This window comes from Stegodyphus dumicola, chromosome 1, assembly GCF_044657685.1.
Source record: "Stegodyphus dumicola isolate Sdum_Otavi_A_Nest chromosome 1, ASM4465768v1".
Lineage (NCBI taxonomy): Eukaryota > Metazoa > Arthropoda > Arachnida > Araneae > Eresidae > Stegodyphus > Stegodyphus dumicola.
The window spans coordinates 23377648-23399349 of record NC_140768.1 but is presented as its reverse complement, the minus strand read 5'-3'; the positions used below and the strand labels follow the sequence as shown (position 1 = coordinate 23399349).

At 34.5% G+C, this 21702-nt stretch overlaps 1 protein-coding gene across 1 annotated transcript in view; it reads right to left on the bottom strand.

The window, feature by feature from the left end:
• The window catches only part of LOC118197439 (cGMP-dependent 3',5'-cyclic phosphodiesterase-like), a 130897-nt gene that overhangs the window by 46289 nt on the left and 62906 nt on the right, over positions 1 to 21702 (bottom strand). The window contains exons 10-15 of the mRNA XM_085813675.1: positions 15248 to 15311; positions 11495 to 11579; positions 10421 to 10481; positions 10045 to 10126; positions 4609 to 4643; positions 4399 to 4511 (exon numbers count right to left, since the gene is read on the bottom strand). Of these exons, the coding sequence (XP_085669801.1) occupies positions 4399 to 4511; positions 4609 to 4643; positions 10045 to 10126; positions 10421 to 10481; positions 11495 to 11579; positions 15248 to 15311 (440 nt within the window). The remainder of the gene's footprint in view (positions 1 to 4398; positions 4512 to 4608; positions 4644 to 10044; positions 10127 to 10420; positions 10482 to 11494; positions 11580 to 15247; positions 15312 to 21702) is intronic.

Here is a 21702-nt window from a genome sequence, read left to right as displayed (position 1 = left end):
AAGTCTAAATGTCCAGACTGTAACCCCCCAAAGACTTCAAATTCATCAAATTTTGGCACTATCCAAATCCGATCCTGTTTATCTTCCACTCGGACTGCTGTATTTCCAATTAGTATTGGTGGTGTTTCCGGTACAGCTTTCGCCGACACTGGTGCTAGTCACTCAATTGCAAGTGAATCCCTCTATCATATTCTGCAGAAACAAGATGCAGTATTTGAAAAGACAACACTAGAGGTGTCTTTCGCTGATGGTTTGGTATCTGAAAAAGAGGTACTTCGCACCGAACAAATTATTCTTCTCGAAGGCAGAGAGTTCAAAACTCCGCTCCTTGTATTGCCTGATGCCAAAGATAACTCGACTCTGTTAGGAATTGACTTTCTTCAAAAAGCTAATATTGTTTTAAATCTTGCTGAAAATAAGTGGAACTTTTCTGATGAACCTCGAAGAAAATATAGCTTCGTGAAACCTCATCAATCCCAAGTACTGGAAGAAACCCCAGTTGTTGTAAACAACTGCCAACTACGAGAAAACGAAGGACAACAATTAACTACAGCCCAACGGCTTGCAACTTATGCATTGCTTAACAAATATCACACTGTCTTCAAAGTAGGGGGAGAAACCACTAATCAAAAGCCATCTGGCTTACTTCAAATTCCAGTCTATGCTCAACGTTTTGAAACCTTGTCAATTGATCTTTTCGGTCCCCTTCCTGAAACACCGTCTGGTGAAAAATGGATTTTTATTGTGAAGGACTGTGCTATGAAGTGGACAGAACTATTTGCTTTATAGGAAGCCACGGCCAGAGAATGTGCCACTATTCTTTTGGAGGAAGTCGCCCTTCGATTTGGGTTACCTAGGAAAATAATAAGTGATAATGGTACCCAGTTTACTAGTGCTGTTATGCAACAACTATGCTATATCTTGAACATTGATCAAAGTCTTACTCCTGTCTATCACCCACAATCTAACCCAGTTGAAAGGAAGAATAGAGATCTGAAACCACGTTTAGCAATTCTTGTTGGTAACGACCATCAGTCATGGAAGGATAAACTGCCATTAATAAGGTTTGCTTTGAATACAGCCAAATGTGCTTCAAGTGGACATTCTGCTGCTTTTCTTCAATTTGCACGAGAGTTACGAACCTTAGATGATGTAAAGCATGATATAAAAGCCGTAATTGAGAACGATAATTTTGTTCCCGAAATTACTCCATATTTGAAACGTTTTGCAAGAAATGTACAACAGGTACGAGAAAGAGTCGAAATGCATCAAGATAAGCAGAAACGATATGCTGACAAAAAACGAAGAGAAACACCGAAATTTGTTCCTGGAGATAAAGTTTGGGTCACCCTCCACCCAATCAGCAAAGGTCCACTGAAGAAAACTGCTAAATTCATGCCCAAGAGAGATGGTCCTTATGTAATAGTGACTATAAGATCTCCAACCACTTATGATATTGCCGATCCTCATGAACCAGACAAAATTCTCGGCAAGTATCATGTTTCAGCCTTGAAACCATATCAAGATCGAAATAAGCAAAACTCAGCTCGTGTAATTCCAGTGGTTCCCTTAAAGAAAAGAGGACGCCCGAAACGTGTAATACCATCCGAATCTGTACCTGTTGCACAAGGTGCTGGTGACGCAAAATCTACTCCTCGTCAAACTGGAGCCCGTCCATCTGATTCTCCGCCCGCTGCACAAAGTAGACAAATGTCAGTTCCTGACTTCTTGCCGAGACGTCTACGAAGTCAGAGGGGGAGGATGTAATAGACCTATTTAAGTGTAATTGAACTATTTTATTCATGTCATGAACTGTAACCGAACTATTTTATTTAAACGCCATCTCGTGGCGATATGAAAAAACGTCAGTCGACCTCCAGGCGCCATGATGATAGCTTACTATGTTATGTTATTCTCAATGTTTGATGTTCCATTTGGTATATGTTTCATTTTTATGTATATTTCTTTTGTTTGTAACCGTTCCTGTGTGCTCTGTTAATAAATCCGTTTAAAGCTAGCCGGCATTAGTGTCTATTGAGGAACGGCTACATCACAAGATACAAAAAATATTGCGTTATTTTTTAACTCAAATGCTTTCTTAAAGAACTGTTTCTTCATAAATTATTGCTAGCGCCCCGCTTAGGGTTATATTAAATATTTATTGATAATTTTTAAAACATTTTATTGGCAACTTTACATTGAAAGAGTATTTATTATCATTTATGAAAAAACTTTTTATTCAATTCTGTATTTAGTTTTATTAAAATAAACGAGCAATTTTGACCTTTTTTCAGCACAGTAATTTATTTAATTTTCACTACAATAATTTCTTGATTAAATTTTTCTAATTTTCTAATGCATTTTGCTGTAATAATAGCTTATTTCTTAAGTTACCGGTCTAGAGTTGCGTTCTTAGTTAGTGAAGTAACAAACGACTAAAAAACAGTGAAGGATTTACAGTAATGAAAATTATTATCAAAAGTTCATGCATGTTTTACCAGCTAAGAGTTTCTCATACAGCAGTAGTAAAATTTCAGTTTCCTCGTATTACACGAATAGAATTTAGAAAATTGAAACTGTTATTTATATATTCACCAAGTAAAACGTCATTACCTTTGGTATTTAGTTTAAAGTTGTACGGATAATTACGCAAATATTCAGAAATGGAAACTCTGTGTACGTTAGGCTGAAATTATCGTTAAGCCAAAAGGTAAAAGAATACAAATCATATAAATTTAAATACAAATATTAAAAAATTATTAGTTTAAATGAGAGTTTATAATTTTAGAAACGGTTTGCTTTTGCAACAATAAACAATGTAACATGCATATGCCATATGAATTATGTAAATAAAGGAAATTAACAAACGTTTGACAAATAATAACAGTGTTCAAAGAAATATTTCGAACAATTATTATAAAAGTAAAAAATGTTCGAGGAATTATTATAAAAGTAAAAAATGTTCGAATTGTGATGTTAAATTTTACATAAAGCTTGGAATCTTAGGCAGAAAATTTATGGAAGAAAGGAATAATTTAATTGAACAGTTTTTTAATACAATATGAATGAGCACAGACTTTAAAATGAGAAATGCATATTTTTATAAATTCGAACAAATATAAAAAAAGAATTTTATTATTTTTCATAAATGTAATATAAAATTATACGTAAATAAATAAATAAGTAATTACATTAAAAATTATGAAAGGATTCCTATTTTAATAGTCGTCCAAAAGAGATCTTTTAAAGTTTAATTGAATTTATCAGTTGGGATTTTCAGTAGTGATGGCCAGGTAGATCAAAACATTTTGTAGGATATTAATCGAATATACAGTTAGACTTAATGGCAGCTTTATATAGCTTCTGTATAGTTGAAAAGTGAAAATTTGTATTACCTAATTGTATAAAAATATTGAATGTTTCTATTTAGATTGCAGGGTTTTTGTTGCAACTGGAAGCTAAAGTTCTACAGACCATACTAGACAAATAGCGAGTTATCGTAACGTTTTAGAGAATTTTCAAAATATTGAAGAAGGTTAGACTTGAAGCTTAATGTAACAGGACAGGCATAACATCTTCTACAGACGATAACTTACGCTAGTTACGGATATTTAAATTAACATAAACAAAATTCAACGTGGCAACGTAGTCTAAAACTACACATAAAATAGGCTCATTTATAAAAGCCGACTCAGATATTTCACTAATGCGTATTTTAGAATATCGGCTAGCGAGATGCTAAAACCAGAATTTAACTTTTAAACAGATGTGGCTTGAATACTAATGGAAAGACGCGGTTGCCAGAAGCTTTAAACTAAATATACAAAACCCTCACCTTAAATACATACAAATCTACTTTGCATTCTGGCGAGGAATACGGAAAGGGGAAGTTATATAATACAGATTTAAATCATAATAACTGGTTAATTAACTTAACTTATTATGAATTAAATACGTTTTTATTTAAATGAATCAGATTAAAAAGTAAAAAATATTACTTTCAAGAATTGCATCTATTGCTTCTAAATAGTTTAGTTTGTTAGCCAATAACAGACAGATTAAGTTTGAAAATAAATATCTTACATTTTACCGAATGGCAACAAACTCGAATGAAAAGGGAAACAACGCATTTACATTGTTTATATTTAAAGTAAATCAAAAGACAATCAGGATTCCAGGAAAATAGTCCTCTTGGGATAAAAATTCTGCAATGTCTCGCTTATCTCTAGATTTATTTACTACCTTTTATTCGATTGGATATTGATAAGATTCAGCCGCATTTAAGGATGTAATATAAACCGCCATTAACATCAACATGTAATTATGCTTTTATATAAATTACATTATGAAAGCAATTTTTTGAAAGAGCATAAAGACATGTTATTTAAAAATTCTTACATGCATTATGCTGATTCCACAGTAGATCGAAAAAGCTTTGGCGATTTCTTCATCAAAGAAAGAGAAACATCGCTCATTGATTTTATTACAAAGTTCGGCAACACCTATCACACCTGCGCAAAAAACGAATCAATAATGTAATTTGCAAGAAGACATATCCATTTAGAAAAAATGAAAAAAAAAAAAAAAAAAAAAAAAAGCAAATCTTACCTTTATCGTCTTTTATTGGAAAGCAGAGAATATTCCTGAAAAGTGTACAGAATTTTCAGTCTTCAAATTTCAAATTCTCAGTATAATTTATAAAATTAAAAAATATTGATCAAAATATAAAGTGAAAATTAAGTAAATATGGTTTAATTTCTGTGCTAAATTATTGGCATATATTTTATAAATTTGTTAACTGTGATAAACCTAATATATACTTCAAAAAATACATCAGTGATGGAATTAATAAGGGATCAATATGCAAACAAAATCGTTTTATATTTATAATTTTATGGTACTTTTTTAAGCTAGACAGTAAATCTAATAATATTATAGTATTCACCAGCAAATGAACAATAAATTTACATTCACAAACTGAAAAATGCTTGAATGATTTTAGAAGTCTATTCCAGTGTAGAAAATTTACTTAGAGAGAAAAGTAATTAATCTTCGAATTAATTACTTTTTTCTCTAAAACTGTTCTCATTTAATGTATTCTTCTTACTAAGCAATATTAATATATAATATTAATTTGTAAATCCTGCAAGTTAAGAACTTATAATACAGGGTGGTTTTAGAATAACATTCCCTGTTCTGTAACTAAAACTAATGAACAGAATAAAACCAAATTTCATATACAGACTGTGAAGGACATGGAAAGATGAGTTCCACGAAAGAAAAAAAATAGTACCAAAATTCGCCCTAGGAGATATTCTTCTCATACTTTCACAGGTACGAGAGAGAATATACCTGAGTGAACTATATACAGGGTGTCCACAATTTATTCACCGGATGTTTTAAATATGTTTTAAATAATACAGAATAAAAGATATGGAAAAAATGACTGACTGAATTTTATTTAGTACTTAAAGAATTTTATATTAATACACTTCAACATGAGCACTATTAGTTGCTCGGAGAATATAAAGTCTGCCTCGATTTCTGTCCAGAGGTTATTAAGCATATAAGGTATTTTTTAACTCCTTCCAGCATGCTTTCGTGGTGTAACGCACTCGGTGCGTATTCGAGAGGTCCAAATTCGATTCCCGGCGTGGGCATTGCTCATTTTTCACGTCTTCTAATTCAGAAAAAACCTAATGACTGTACCGTGGTGCCCGAACTAAAAGGTGATGGATGATAATTCGTCACCACTAATATTTGGCGATTGGTTGTCCAAATCCCCAGTTTCTGTTTAAAAGGGGAAGTATATAAGATAGTTTCTCCCTCCTTCCAGCATGCCTTCATGTGGTAACGGTAACACACTCGGCGCGTATTTTTGAGGTCCAGGTTCGAGTCCGGCGAGGGAATTACTCATTCTTCATGTAACCTAATGACTCTACAAGGTTTTGCGGAGTCACAGTAGCTGTTTCTGTAGGGATTCGATCTTTTAATTCTTCGGCTCTGAGAATCTCTGCAGCATAAATTCGGTTCTTTAGAAATCCGCAGTAAAGAAGTCGAGTGGTGTTAATTGCGGAGAACGCAGTGGCCATAAAATTGGTCCACCTCTACCAGTCCAACGATCTTGGAATGTTTCATCAATTAACGCGTACATTTGTAGCCAACGACAGGGGCCCGGCCCATTCTTTGAGAAAAAAAAGATTGGTTACATTTCTTCTAATTACTATACCGAAAACAATCTCACCAAATCGAAGTAATCATCCGAATTAATTGATGAAAAAGAAGGGACCAAGCACTTTATTATGAGTTAGTGCGCATCGAATGTTAACTTAAGATTTACCTCGCCGAGGCTGGTACGGCGAAGCGATTTACTGGGATTACGCACAAGTACATCTCGAATGACATTTTCATCACTGGGGCTTGGCCTACCTACGCTTATGCGAAACATGAGCGGTTTCTCGAAACTATTTTAACCAGCTTTTAATTGATTGTTCCGTTGATGAAGGTTTATTATATTCATGTCGGAATCGCCTCTAATCTGTTTTTGAAGATTTACTTTCCCATAAGCAGAGAACGTACATTGTATTTCAGTGCATAATGCCATTTTAACAAGTTTCCTGTTGCTTTTCCCAAAAAGGAGAAGAAACGAAATTCCTTGAACTAAAGATTATACCGATAAAAATTATTTCCTGTTACTTCATAAAATTAAGTTTCAATTTAATTTTGTTATCCCATGATTAAATTACGGGCACCTGTATTTTACATTACTATAATTAATAGAACAGTGTAATATATATATAATGCAACCTAATGCCCAAAGAAATTTATTATTACTTTATTTTTTGATATTAAATGTCTTATCTGCATACATTTTTAATCAAACGTGACTATAACTATGCATATACGATACCCTGTTTTATCTATTGTTCGCGGTTTTATGTGTCCTATAGATCCTGGTATGTTTTAAGCTTTAGCCAGACGTTACTGTATACTAGTTCGTAGCTCTTAAATTCAGACGTTTTTTAAAAGTTATACATAGATTTAAGGAGTAGAAAATGTTAAAATGCTGTAATTATTAAATTTTGAATAAAAAAAATTCCGCTAACAAAATGTGCAATCGATCTTATTTTGTGAATCTAAGCGAAGTTTGAGGATTTGCGTAAATTTGCTTCAAAAATCAGTATGTAATGCTAAGTGTGTATATGTATATATATTACTGCGCTATTATTGTAATGAGACAGGACCATTACTGTAATATAACTGATCCATTATTGTAATAAGATGACTTGGTGAAAGAAAGTTGCAGTGGATTGGCGGTGGGTCTCTGCATTATAACTTGGAGAAAGTTTGCTGCGTATTTAAAAAGATGACACTCGAAGAACACACATAACGGTATATTCCCCCACATAATTTTATTTCTTGATAATGCACATCATCCATATAGGTGCGCTATGCACCCCACAATTTTATGCAGCTTGCATTTCTTAAAGAATTAAAGAAAATTTAGAAACGTAAAACTCTGCATGGCTAGCGGCAGCAAAAAGAAGCAGACGTGAAGAGGGAAGAGAAGGGAGTTATGAGGCAGTTAACCTTTTATACTAAGGCAGATAACCTTTTATACTTTTATTATATTTCAGATCGCATGACAGATTAATGTCCAGATTTCATCCATAAGTGCACAATACAGATTAGATAACGTATCTTTTTCTTTTAGTTTGAAAAATTAGTGCTCTGTTATTTTTAGAATAAGAACAGGAGCTAAAGGACTATTATTAATTTATTATTTGATAGATAGATATTTTATATTTTGCATATATATGCATGTGTGTGCGGGGAAATCCTCCGGGAAAATAAAGCTCCTGTAGTAGTGCAAGTGAAGTTCAAGCATCTCTTGAGCTCAAGCGTGATATTGCAATTTGAGAAAAGGGCATTTGAGCAAAGAAGCCTGGCTTTGTTATTATTATTATTATTCAAAATACATCCCTCTTACGGCACAACATCTTCTATGCTAGATTTCGTTTCCTCTGGCCGTGTACTGTTCTATTTTATCAAGATTTTTCTCAACCGTCAATGTTTTCCTACAGTTCAAGCTATCAAAAAAAGACGTAACAGCCAGTCATTACTCCTGATACCAAAACAGGTATTCTACAAATGATTCCAGGAATGCCAGTTGGAGTGGAGCAAATGTATCTGCTTTGAAAGATTATCAGGACTAGTGTTTCTTTTGACTTGCTTTGGAAACATGACTGGACCTGAATAGGAACAGGGAGCTTACTCAAGCTATGTTCAAGAATGTGTGAAGTAGACAATACAAGCGGGAAGGGTATACGAAACCCTTTATTTTCTATACTTTACAGGAATTTCCGAAATTTCGGAATACAGAGACCAACTGCTTGTGGTTTGAACGTAAGAATATAAAAACTACTAACTAAAACTAACTTTGAATTAGTATACAGGTGCCTAGCACTAAGATTGGCCTTTATTTAAAGAAAGGTACGTATGTAGTACGCCGAGCTGCTAAAACTACGATACGTCTGCAATTATCAAGAGGGTTAAACCTCTGGCCTTGAAGGCAACCAGCAACAGAGTGAAAAACTACAGTGGCAAGCGGCTTGCTTCGAATAACTCCTTCCTCTCTCTTGCTTGACAAAAAGCCACAACTTAAGTATTTGGCGTTAGCAAGACAATTTGCATAAATAAGTTAAAGCGTTTAATTCTGGCCGGAAGTAGAAAAGAAGAAGTGATAGTACAGCCCTAAAATAAAATAAACGTTAGTAAAACTTAGGATCCTTACAAGATGTCTTTTCTGAAATAACTAAGGCCCACCAGTGGCTGAGCGATAAAATCGCTGAACACTACTCGTTCCGACCTGGCTTCGATTTTAGACAGACGGGCTAGATTCATGGTAGTTTCCACCATATAACGCGTATAGGAGCCAGTTTCTCTTTTAAGCCCATATCACACGGCGTTTGTTTCAGATGAACAACTGTTTCGGGCAATTTTTCTGCCTGGTTTACTATTGAATGAAAGACGGGCGACTTTTTCCTTCCTTTCCAAAAAAATTGCAAGTTGTTCGTTTTCAACCAATCAATTATCAGCTCGTTTGTAATGGGAAACCAGTTTTCCCTGCGTTAACCCCAAAGCGATCTATGGTGATTGGCTGTTGTGACAAAGCAGAAAAATTGTTCCAGACAGTTGCTCTTCCGAAACAAACTGACGTAAGCCCTCCACGAACGGGTCCACCTTAGGCAGACAGCCTTAGTATGCGTTTTCATAATCAACTAAAACCAAGCGCTACCTAAAGCCATATTGTCTATAGTTTTCAAATCTATACGCATTTTTCGAGTTTTTTTTTTTTCTTTTAAGGGAATAAGAAGTGGTTATTAAGACTAGCAACAACAATTCCGCAATTTCAATAACACTGCATACATACATACATATATACATGTATCTCTAGTAATGTTTCATTTTTTTTTTGTAGTTGGTTTTATATGTAGTTATTTAACTTTTTTTTTTTTTTTTTTTCATTTCGAAAATCAAATCATGTGATTTTAACGAAACTAAAACGAAAGCAGCTTATTTTAGAAGTTTTAATAAGAATCATAATTTGAAAGTATATTTATAGATAGATTTTTTTATTTACTTTTGTTTAGAAAATAAATATTGAAATGCATTAACAAGTTCTTGTATTCCAAAAGCAAGACTTTTGAATTTATTTTAAAAGAGATAATTTACTTTTCTGGAACTACGAAACGTCAGAAAAGAAAGGAGTTGAGCTACCATATTTGAATTATATTTATAAAAATACAGCTGTCAATGTCACTACATTGTTTTTTAAAATTTAGATAAATAACAGTATTAAAATATTTTTGTCTTCTACTTTTTTTTATTTCTGCTATATAAGATCTAAGAAACATTTCAGGAAAGAATAGAATTTATTGAAACTTTCTGAAAAATACGAAACTCCATTATCATAAATGGGATTATTTTATAAAGAGTAAAAAAAGCGTAAAGAGCTTAAAACAAATTTATTTATGCTCTTACCTTGTTTTAAATCCTGTTGTCTCATCCATTTTTCTATAGAACAGAGGATGTGCGTATGCATCATGGATGTTTAACAACTCACCTGTTTTAAATAAATGGTATTTATTACCTGACTTTTATTAATGTCTTATGACAAAAAAGTGTTGTTAGTGATTATTCAAACCTATGATTCTCATTTTACAGATAACATTCCTATTCGAAAGTTGTTACTGTCAATAAAGGGATTGCAAATTGCTTTACTTTATAGCGTATTACTACAAAAATATCGAACTTTTAAACATAAGTGTCTGTTCAAAAGTCGTGTTAAATTTCATTGATAGAATAATTTTAATTAAAAATTTAGTTTTAATGAAAACAGATGATTTTTATAAATTACCTGATGTGGCGACGTATCCAGCGATGCCTTGATTAGCCGGTATTCGAACCTCGACAGATGTCTGACATGTAAAAGGTGCATTATACCATTATTCACACATTCTATATGTTTTATTTTCATTGAAGATCACTTGAAATAACATTTATAACACTACGCACAGACACAAAATATAGGAATTCTAAATATGTAAATTATTTAATGTAGCTAGCATGCATATTAGATTCTTTCTTACATAAACTAAAAACACAGATATGTGTGTTTAATTATTTGTTTATTTAAAAGTATTAAATTGTCTAAAAATTATGCAAGAAATGTTAAATTATTAGTCCAAAGGGATTTGAATCCCGAAGGACTATTAGTTTCGTTTTGGCATTTTGCGTCGGACTCATAAACGTCGGTTCACTTTTCAAACTGTTGCCACAAAATGTTAGAGTCCTGCATTATATTTGAAGAAATTAAATAATGAAAAATCTGCATAAATCTATGAATATTTCTCGTATTGTGATAAAACAACGGTACATAGAGTCATCGAATTTTGAATAACGTAATCCTCCAACGAATATGAGCATGTGGAAGACCAAATTTGAAATTTGAAATTTGTTTTATGATCGATTTCCTATTTTTTAAAACTTTGACGAATTTTTGATTAACAAACTCAAGGATTTCAAAGCGAGCAATGGCAACGTTATGCAGAAAAAAACATTTTTATCTCCGGCGCGTGAGTTTTTGTATCGGAAATTCTAAAGATATGCTCATTTTAAAACTATTTTGCGATATTCCTGTTGAATTGAATTTTATGGTTTAAGTACGAAGAACATGATGTTTAACAAATAAAGATAACGCACAAAAACGTTAAAAAAACGTAATTTAATTTGGACGTAATTTAAAATCTGAAACATTTCAGATTTTTTTTTAAAATTATATAAATAATTTTTTTGTGTGCACGATGATTCATAAATCCTAAACTATTCCAATCCTCATCTACGGTTCAAACTACATAAAAACAAGATTTAAAAGCATTACTGGAATAATTCATTTGGAATTACTGAATTTAATTCATTAGAATAATAATACCTCTGTTCCATCCTCAGCCACATTTCCATCAAACACTTTTGCTACCAGCTCATTTCTCTCCTTGTCCAATAAAAATAAAGAGCACCTGTAAAATGTAGTTAAATGAGAACGTAGAATTTTAATTACTTCTTCCATAATATATCCAATTAAACGTTTGCTCGGTTGGCATCAGTGGGACGCTGATGAGTTTCTGTGACACACGGCTGTGTTTTATTTTTTCGGTATTCTGATGCGCGGAAAAACAGTTTCTATTATCTGATACGCACAGAAATCTGATTTCAAAATACCAAGTCATTCAAAATGATTAACTGAGTGAAAAAATGCCGTACCCATTAATTTATGCATCAGATGAAAAGATAAATTTCCATGCTTTAGAATGTTGCCAAAAATAAAGGATCATAATTTAAAGAATGTTCCTTCGTCATACACGAACATTAGATAAATTTAAATAAAGCCGAGTGACGAGTATCCAGCTTGTGTCTTAATTCTGTCTGCTTTTCTGCGTCTGTCTTCATTCGACGTCTGTATTCCAACGTACATTACAGATACCAACTAACTAGTACTAAAAGATATGGAAGGAGCGTGACATGAATTTAACTGCTGTCTTGATATTAATCGCGTAATTGATGCTAATTGAATCTTGGATTGACAGTCATGCTAATTGAATCTTGGATAACTTTTCCTTTATTTCATGTATAACTTATCTCTAGCGTGCTAGCAAATTTTAGAAATAAAGCCGCGTGAAATCGGGTCAATCATTTGAATAACCTCAAGATTTGCATTCCACATTATGCTAAGATTGATTTCAGTCGACAAAAATTAATTTTTATTAGTTTCATTTAATAAAACAAACTAAGAATCCGTTTGGGAAGCACCATTTAGCATCCAACTTGCGAACAATAACGCCAGTGTATTGCATGGATAACCCCTAGATATTGCCAGTCTGAAAATTTACCAGTATCTTTACATTTAAGGCTAAGCCACCCAGATGGTATAGTGGTTAGGGAAGCCTGACTGCGACACTGAAGGGCCCAGGAATATAAAAAGCATGGCCGAAGTCATGTAAAAAGTGTCTGTCCCTTCACAGGAGGAAATGGTCCCACCTATTAGGTTGCCTCCATAACAAAGAGACCACCGATGTGGCTTTAGATGTGGCCGGTGCTGGCATAGGCCTAGACTGGCATAGGCAAGTGCCCGCCATTAGGGAAAACAAACATTTAAGGCATTTATAGTGAGATAATGAAAATCCTACAGGTCAAGGAAAAGTATTCTGTAGTAATTTAAACTTATTGTGAAGTATTCGCTGTAAATTTATAAATGTTTGATTTCGCACGATTGTGAGTATTAAAAGATTAAATTTTAAACGTACATAAAAGATTAGCAATATATTTTTTGCTAGTAATAAATATGCTTGCTGGCAAGGGTTTTGGCAAACAAATTTGGTGAGATATCTGCAAAAGTCGCCAAACTTGGCGAGCATTTGGAGATATTTGGGTCTGATGTTTGTATAACCCAAATAAAAATTTAAGGCTAAGCCACCCAGACGGTATAGTGGTTAGGGAAGCCTGACTGCGATACTGAAGGGCCCAGGAATGTAAAAAGCATAGCCGAAGTCATGTAAAAAGTGTCTGTCCCTTCACAGGAGGAAATGGTTCCACCTATTAGGTTGCCTCCATAACAAAGAGACCACCGATCTGGCCTTAGATGTGGCCGGTGCTGGCATAGGCCTAGACTGACATAGGCAAGTGCCCGCCATTAGGGAAAACAAACATTTAAGGCTTTTATAGTGAGATAATGAAAATCCTACAGGTCAAGGAAAAGTATTCTGAAGTAATTTAAACTTGTGAAGTATTCGCTGTAAATTTATAAATGTTTGATATCGCATGATTGTGAGTATTAAAAGATTAAATTTTAAAACGTACATTAAAGATTATCAATATATTTTTGCTAGTAATAAAAATGCTTGCTGGCAAGGGTTTTGGCAAACAAATTTGGTGAGATATCGCCAAAAGTCGCCAAACTTAGCGATCATTTGGCGATATTTGGGTCCGGTGTTTGTATCACCCTAATAAAAATTCTAATTGATTAAATGCGATTGATCACTATATTAGCTGTAACCGTAATTCGACCCTCACGTTGCCATCTAGAGAGAAGGCAATTATGAGGCAGAAAGTACTAGAAATATCTCGGCGACCGGGTGAAAACTATATTAGACCGGAGACAGCATCTGCTCCGAGTAGTTGTTTTTGCTGTTGTTGCGATTTGTTAGTTCAGCGTGAGATTGGAGTACTGTGAGATATTTCCGGGTTAGATTTCTCTTTAAATGCATTTTGCATTCTCGGTAGTTTGAAGTATAACTACTGACTGTGCTCTGTGATACAGTGAACACTTCTACTATTATTTCTGTAGGAAATTCCAAAATCATGAAGTGTTTCTTTTGATTAAATAAATTTTACTTAGCTATCATCGGACGTGTGTGCATTTCAATCTGTTATGAACCCGTACGCACGCAAAAATATATATATATATATATATATATATATCGATATATAAGTTATAAATTGTGCCATTATGATTGATGCATATTTATATGAACTACAAATTGTGAAATATTACTTTATTGCTTATTTCTCCCTTTTTGAAATATTAATAATTTAACTTCTCAGTCATCTCTTCAAGACAGCTTTTATTCTGTGTTACGATAAGGCACCAAAAAGTTCCATTATTATTTTTGGGATTACATCAAATGTGTTATGTATAAAATATTAACAGAAAATATTGAACCGAGTTATAAAAATATACAGCAATAAATGGAGGTCTTTTTAACGTACACCAACAAGTGTAGAAGAGCTGCAGCAAAGAATTTTTCGGTGTAATCATAACTCACCATTATCAGTATGATGAAAGAGCACTCACTATCTTTATCTCAGCGGGTAATCACCAGAAAGTAAACAAGATCTACGACTTTCTTAGTTTTTTCCTCCTTATTGCTGCTATGCAAACAAAACTTAACAGCTTTTTAAAAGTAATTCTTGCTTTTAATCGATTTTCTTGGAGAAAAGAAACAAAGAAGAATATCCGTATACAAATTATATTCTCATTTAAGCACCGGAAATTATTATTAAGTAACGTATTAAGTTTTTTATTGCGAAGCATAGGATGAAAAATTATTAAAATTAATTTATGATTTTCAAAATTTTCATACTACATTTTTATAGGAAATAACTTGGATATAAAACTTTGTCGCTCATATTTAATTAAAGTAAAGCAATTACCATGCATTAAGTGTTTTTTTCATTTTATTAGAGTATTTATACCTCATAGATATTTTTAAACAGAGTAAGCATGTAACTATTTGACTAAATACTGTTAATGGTTTTTATGATATTGGAAACCTTTAAATAAGATACCCATTTAATGCTCCTGTTACAAGTGCATATGAATATTCCCTGTACGGTTAATGCTTATTATACGGCTTCCTAACAGTAAGGATATACATTTTGAAAGTAATTTGGGCATTAGTTTCACTGTTTAGTATTAATATACTAAATTAATTTATAAATAATCATAGTTTATTAATAATTATCATATTTTGTAAATAATCTTACTCAGCATAACTTGATTCTCAGTGCAAATTAACCGAAAATTTATTTTCCTTTCTCGCTTTGTTGCTTTTTACATTCTGAATTTATTCGTTCTTTTATTTCAAGCTAAATGAAACTGCGGTAAATTTGAGAAATATAACTGTCTTACCTCTCGGCTTTAGTGAGATGCCTCGCCTGTGCCATGATTTCGCGTAGAAGTAGCGTTACATCATCTGCAATATAACAATTTCATAGCTATGAACTTAAAACATCCCACACAAAATGTATTTCATATCAATCTAATATATTGTATAAGATGACCATACAATAACTTGACAAACGGCGACTTTGAGAGCACGAAAAGCGATGACTCCTCCACAAATTTCGCAAGGTAAGTACAGGTGATATGCATTTACGATATATAAAAACTGAGATAGAAAACATATCATAGTTATAATTAACGTAGCCCATATAGAGAAGAGTTTCAATGTAAATACCAGTATTTCATTATGGCATTGTTCTGCTCGATGGGAAATGATATAAAGCAGCGTGCCCAGAATGAAAACCATCATTCCTCTCAAATTTTGAGCAATGAAAAGGCAGTATAGTGCAACAGCAGTAATCCTGTCAGAGATGAAATAAAAGGCTAAAAAATACAGATGTTCGATGTGCTATCCTAAAATCTTCGTCATCTGCATAATGGTTCAGGAATTCCTGAGTAAAGTCTTCTGATACGCCCCATGTTCAGTGTTCATTGTAAAGCATTTAATATTGTGATTCTGAATAAATCGAGATTGTTTGCAACGAGCATTTGTCCTTATGGCTTGATGAACCACTGCGACAAACACACCAGACGAAGGACCTCCGTCCCATGACCGCATTATACGGGACCCATTCAGAGTTTGGGGTATCCAACGTCCGTGGGACCTCGTTTTCGCGGGCGCAGCCCCCGCAGTCCCCGCTCGGCTTTTACTAAGCATTGGGCAGAATAGTAACGTTGCGAAGTTGATACATTGTCACCTTGCCTCCGGGCACCACTCCGTCGGCAAAACCACATTATAAAAAGGTGTCTTTGTCAGTCCCCGCCACGAGAACTGAATGGTGTCAAACCCCCGAGATCTTAGTCGACAAATCTTCCGTATAGCTCCACCACAGCCGAAGGAACAGACACGACAGTACCAGTACGGTCCCTGCCAAACCTAAACCAACCTGAGTACAATACTCGGGCTCTAGTCCTGTGAAGTCAAATTATATACCCCCGTGATTGAGACTGCCTAGATACAGATCCTAACCAGTACTTCCCAGAGGTAGAACCACTGCGACAGCTGCAACATCTATCGAGAAGCCGCCGCCACATCGCTTTCAGTCGCATATGGAACCCATATCTTCGAAAATGTCGATTAAATCATGCCCAACTGAGTTTCAACCCGGACGTTTGTATAAACTACAGATTAAACAAAATTAGTATAAGTTTTCTGTAGCATTGGAATCGTTCGTGAAATATAATTCAAGGCCTACCAGTGGCCAAATGTTTAAACCTCTGACCACTCGTATTTTGGTCCGCGGTTCGAGTCTTAACGAATGGGCTGGCTGCATGGTCGAGGGGTTTCGTGGTGTTCCCATTTGTAACGGGGCTACGAGCCTTTTTTTCTTAATAAATCCTCCACGCGGCGTACCTTCCTTCCCGTGTAGTGCCAAATGGCGGAGCACGTAATGAATTATAAATATATATACATATATATATATATATAACTTCAAAATTCACTACGTCGCTTCTGCGAAAATGTCATACAGCTGTCTGTGAGATGGGCAATCATTGCAGAATACGAGGATTATCCGCTTTGTCTGAATGTTGTTATTATTATTAATAGATTATTTGGAAGAAACGGAGAAAAGAGTCGAAGTAGACTGTGGTAAGGTTCATGTGACACCTCACCCATAAAATTCTACTAGCATTTTGTCACTAGTATTGGCTTATTTCTTATTATTTACATATATCCCCTTTGTGCTACATTTTACACAGTATTCCAATGCCCATTGCTGTTTTTCTTCACTCAAAATCTCATGTCATCATAAATTGTAGGATTTCCACCGGAAAATTTTATGATATAATTACTTTACCTGTAACTTGACACAAGTCTTACCCCTATTTTCGTATATCACAAATGCACGTCACTCTACATTTACCTTGCAAAAGTGGGAAAGTTTTCCTTTTTTTCCATGTTTCCGAGCTCGGTGTCAGTTGGTCAGATTACTTTATGACCAAATTAAATTTTTAATGAAACAGAAAGAGCACATTAATTTATAAAAGAAGAAATATACTATATCTTGCTTTAAAGTAATATAGACTTCTTTATTTTCCTGATATTCCTCAAATAACAGTTTATAGGGCAATGAAATCTTATTTTAAGAAAGTTGATTTTGAGACTTCTGCAACAACACAGGAAGTTTAGAAATATCGCGTTGAAGAATGGGCTGTACACAGCTGAACACTCTTTCTATAAAGTTTCTATCTTTCTATTCTCAATGCTTCAATTAAAAAATTATGTCTTAAGTACCTCAAAGGATTAAAATTATAAAAATGCTTCTCCAAAAGTTCCTGGTATTTTCGCCTTCAGCACAAAATAGTGAGCTTGAATAATATTACAAAAGTATCTTAAAAACATCCATAAAAACCACATCACTGACATAAGTAGAACAATGGTGCAAAGTTTTTTATTTACGTTATGGAACGTTAACAACCAGCAATGCTGCTTACGTGAGTCCTATCACAGGCGGCGGTAACAGTGTAAGAATTTAAATTTCCAGTCGTGGAGAAGCATCGTTAAATACCAATAAACAAAAAAGATAGTTTGACGGTTAAATAATATCTGGAAAAACATTCTATTACAACTCTGAAACACTCCATGTATTCTATAAACTCATCCCGACCCAAAACGATGAATCGCCTTACAGAACTGTACTTGCAAAATAATCACTTGGCTAAGTTTACACCACCTTATAGAACTATCAAAGAGTGGCTTCTAGGACTGTTTCCATAACTTTAAGAACGTTAGTTCTGCCCTAATATAGTCGGTACTTGCTGCCGTATCCGGGCCGGGGCTTATATTGCCGGGAAGACCTCGTTATTTGTAGTTTGGTGTTTTGTTTATTTGTATTATTTGTAGTGTAATAGGGTCTTTGTGGCATGGTGGGATTTAAAATATATGGCGAGCCGTAAGTTCTCTTTGGTTTGATGGCAGGAGAAGAGAGGCTATAGACCTTCGGACACCAAGGATTCTCCTTTGAAACTGGTTACGAACCTACACAAAGTCGTTCTGTCATCTGTACGGTGGCCAAGGCATATGCTAACGACAGACACAATCCTGCACACTTCGCCATGTGAAATTCGTGGCAGCGTGCTGATATTACTGTGAGATTACTAGTGAGATAAGTCACAATAACAGAATGTTTGTAAAGTTGTGTAGGCATCAAAGGCGAGTGTTTCGAAGGAAATATTGACCTAGATCATTTTTCTGTTAACGCTTTTGAAGTTAGAAGAGCCTATTGCAGAAGTGGCGTACTTTATGCCAATAGAAGGGCTAGTTAGAATAGTTAGAATTCTTAAACAAAAACAAAACTAGATTTTCTACCAGGCGCAGCTAGATATTTACATCGTTTTCAAAGTAATCAAATAGTCCGTAACAGAAAGAAGTTTTTCATGTAAATTAACAATGATTTCTCATTTATAGTTAATGTTATAATTTATATGCATAGTATTTTATAAGTATAAAGGATTTTCTAATTAATTTATATTTAAAAAAATCTAATTTTGTGTGCATTACTAATCCGAATGTTTTTCAATTAATGAAACACACAAAGATTATTTATTTGCCTGGAAAGATAGACGTGGTAATGAAAGCATTTAAATTAAAGAATAGAATTGCATCGCGTGGCGCACGAGGAAGTAATTTTCTGCCCATTTAGCAGTAAGACAGATCTATAAAGAGTCTATCAGGATACCGTGTAAATACTCAGCTATGGTGAACATTCAAAACGGAGACTGCATTAAAAGCAAACGTAATTTAACTAAGTGCATAAGTTGTCTGACATTGTGTTCATTCAGATCGTTAAAGCCCTAAAATATTATCATCAGTACGTAAATGCAAATATCGTTCAACTTTTTTATTTCACTGAAAAGGAAAAAGTGTCTATGGCTTAAATGACGTGCTTCTCAGATAACTGTCTTTGTGCTATACAACAGAAAAGAACAAAATTATTAAGAATTATAGGTTGGACCTATGGAGTCCTAAGCCTGACCTTTGCAGTAACAGGAGCAAACATGGCTTAGAGGAAAAAGTCAATGACGCAAGAACGGTAATGTTCTGGGATGATTTATTGTATCCTTTGTTAAATAGACAAGAAACATTTTTATGTCAATATACATTTATTTCCAAGAGAAACTTTTTTTTTTTTTTTATCAGACACACGTTTCTTATAGTCTTACAATTTAGAAAAGATCCTCTCTTTGCACGAACTTTAACCCTTTCAGTCCCAGTGGGTTATATAAGTCCCAGTAAATGTTTAAAGAAGCCTAGAGGGAATTGCATGCATGTGGGAGAGACCTGGAAATCTTCTCTGAAAACTGTACCGCGCATCTTCTTATAGAGGCTTAGTGAATTTGTTTTATTATAAGGCGAACAGGTGCTACGTCATGTGTTACGCCTTTACGTTTAAACAAACAAATTTGGACTGAAAGGGTTAAAAAGAACGGGCCTATGTAAGGATGCGATATTTAGTGGTTTGGGAAACTTTAAATTCACATAAACAATCATCTGCATTCAGACTTGCTTTGATACTTTAAAAAAAATCTGTGAAGCACTTACAATTTTTGCTACGTATGAAATTAAAAAAAATATGTAAGTAACATTCATGTAATTATTTCGTACTGATGTTCAATCCACTTTTACGGTTATCTGTTGGTTAACGAAATTTTATTTACACTCATGTCCATAAATTAAGGAAAATTCGGAGTCACGAGAAAATCGAACTCTAAAATAAATATATCACCTGTAAAATCACTACACACATCTTCAAGAATCATATGCAAATTTCAGGAAGTAACCAGATGACACCGATGGTACGTCACAATGACGAGAGTGTGAGAGAGTGATGTATAAGGAATACAGGCAAAGAAGTAAAATTGTTCGCAGGCGCTTTATAAGCATTTCAGTGCAATAACCGAGTAGTTATGACACAAAGGACGCATTTGGATGATTTTTTACGTGGTAGAATAATCGACCGTCTGGAATGTGGGCGTACCCAACTGGAAGTATCAGACGAACTTGGAATTGCCCAGAGTGTCATCTTCAGGCTTTGAAAACGATTCCAAGATGATGGTAATGTGAATAGACGTTACAGCACAGGTCGCCCCAGAGTTACAACGCCGAATGAGGATCAGTATTTGGCAGTTACTGCCAAAAGAAACAGGCGGAGCACAGCCTCAGGCTTGTCTCGTAAACTCTCTTCAGCCACTGGTACGACAATTTCAAGGCAGACCGTGTACAGACGCTTAGGGCAGACTGGTCTATATTGCTCGTAGACCTGTCAGATGCGTTCCACTTACTGCAACTCACTGTCGCCTGCGGTTAGCCTGGAGTAGAGAGCATGCATTGTGGACACCGCAACAGTGGGCTTGTGTGATGTTTTCCGACGATTCCAGGTTTAGCTTGCAGTCTGATTCTCGCCGGACTTTCATATGGAGAGCTCCAGGTACCCGTTACCACCAAGAAAACATCATTGAACGACACCTTTACGGTGGTGCAGGAGTGCTCGTTTGTGGTGGAATTATTCTGGGTTCCAGAACTGACCTGCATATTCAAATTGGAGCCATGACAAGCCAAATCTATCGGGACGTCATTCTGGAACAACGTGTACGTTTGTTTCGGGGCGCCATGGGCGCACAATTTGTGTTTATGGATGACAACGGCCGTCCTCACCGTGCAAACATCGTAAGCGAATGCCTTCAATCGGAGGATATCACCCGTATGAACTGGCCAGCATTCTCACCGGACTTGAATCCAGTAGAGCACGTGTGGGACATGCTTGGCCGACGAGTTGCAGCCCGTCAACCTCCTCCTACATGTCTATCGGAACTTCGGAGAGCATTGCTTTTTGAGTGGTGTAATATCCCCCAAGATCAGATCGATAATTTATGAGCATGAATAGGCGTTGTACGGACTGTATTGCATCGTCTGGGAGATATACAATGTATTAACAATCATACCAACCGTGTAATATTGGTTTTTTTGTAAATATAATATATATATATATATATTTTTTTGTAATTTGCTCCAGGGAGAAAAAATCGCTAATTTTTTTAATAATATCAAACATATAGCATCTTTTTTTGCTCTTTACCTTTTGTTTAATAAATAAACTTTACAAATAAGGCAAATTTGTTTTGATTCTAACTCTTCTTTTGCCTGATTTTGCATTATCCTTAATTTATGGACATGAGTGTAATTGAAATGAGCAGATAATTAGTTCACTTGCAACCCAATAACCTTTAACACCGTTGAATGAAGTTTCTGTGAGAAAATCAAACCGATCATTTCCTAAATTTCCTTTTAACAAAAATATTCT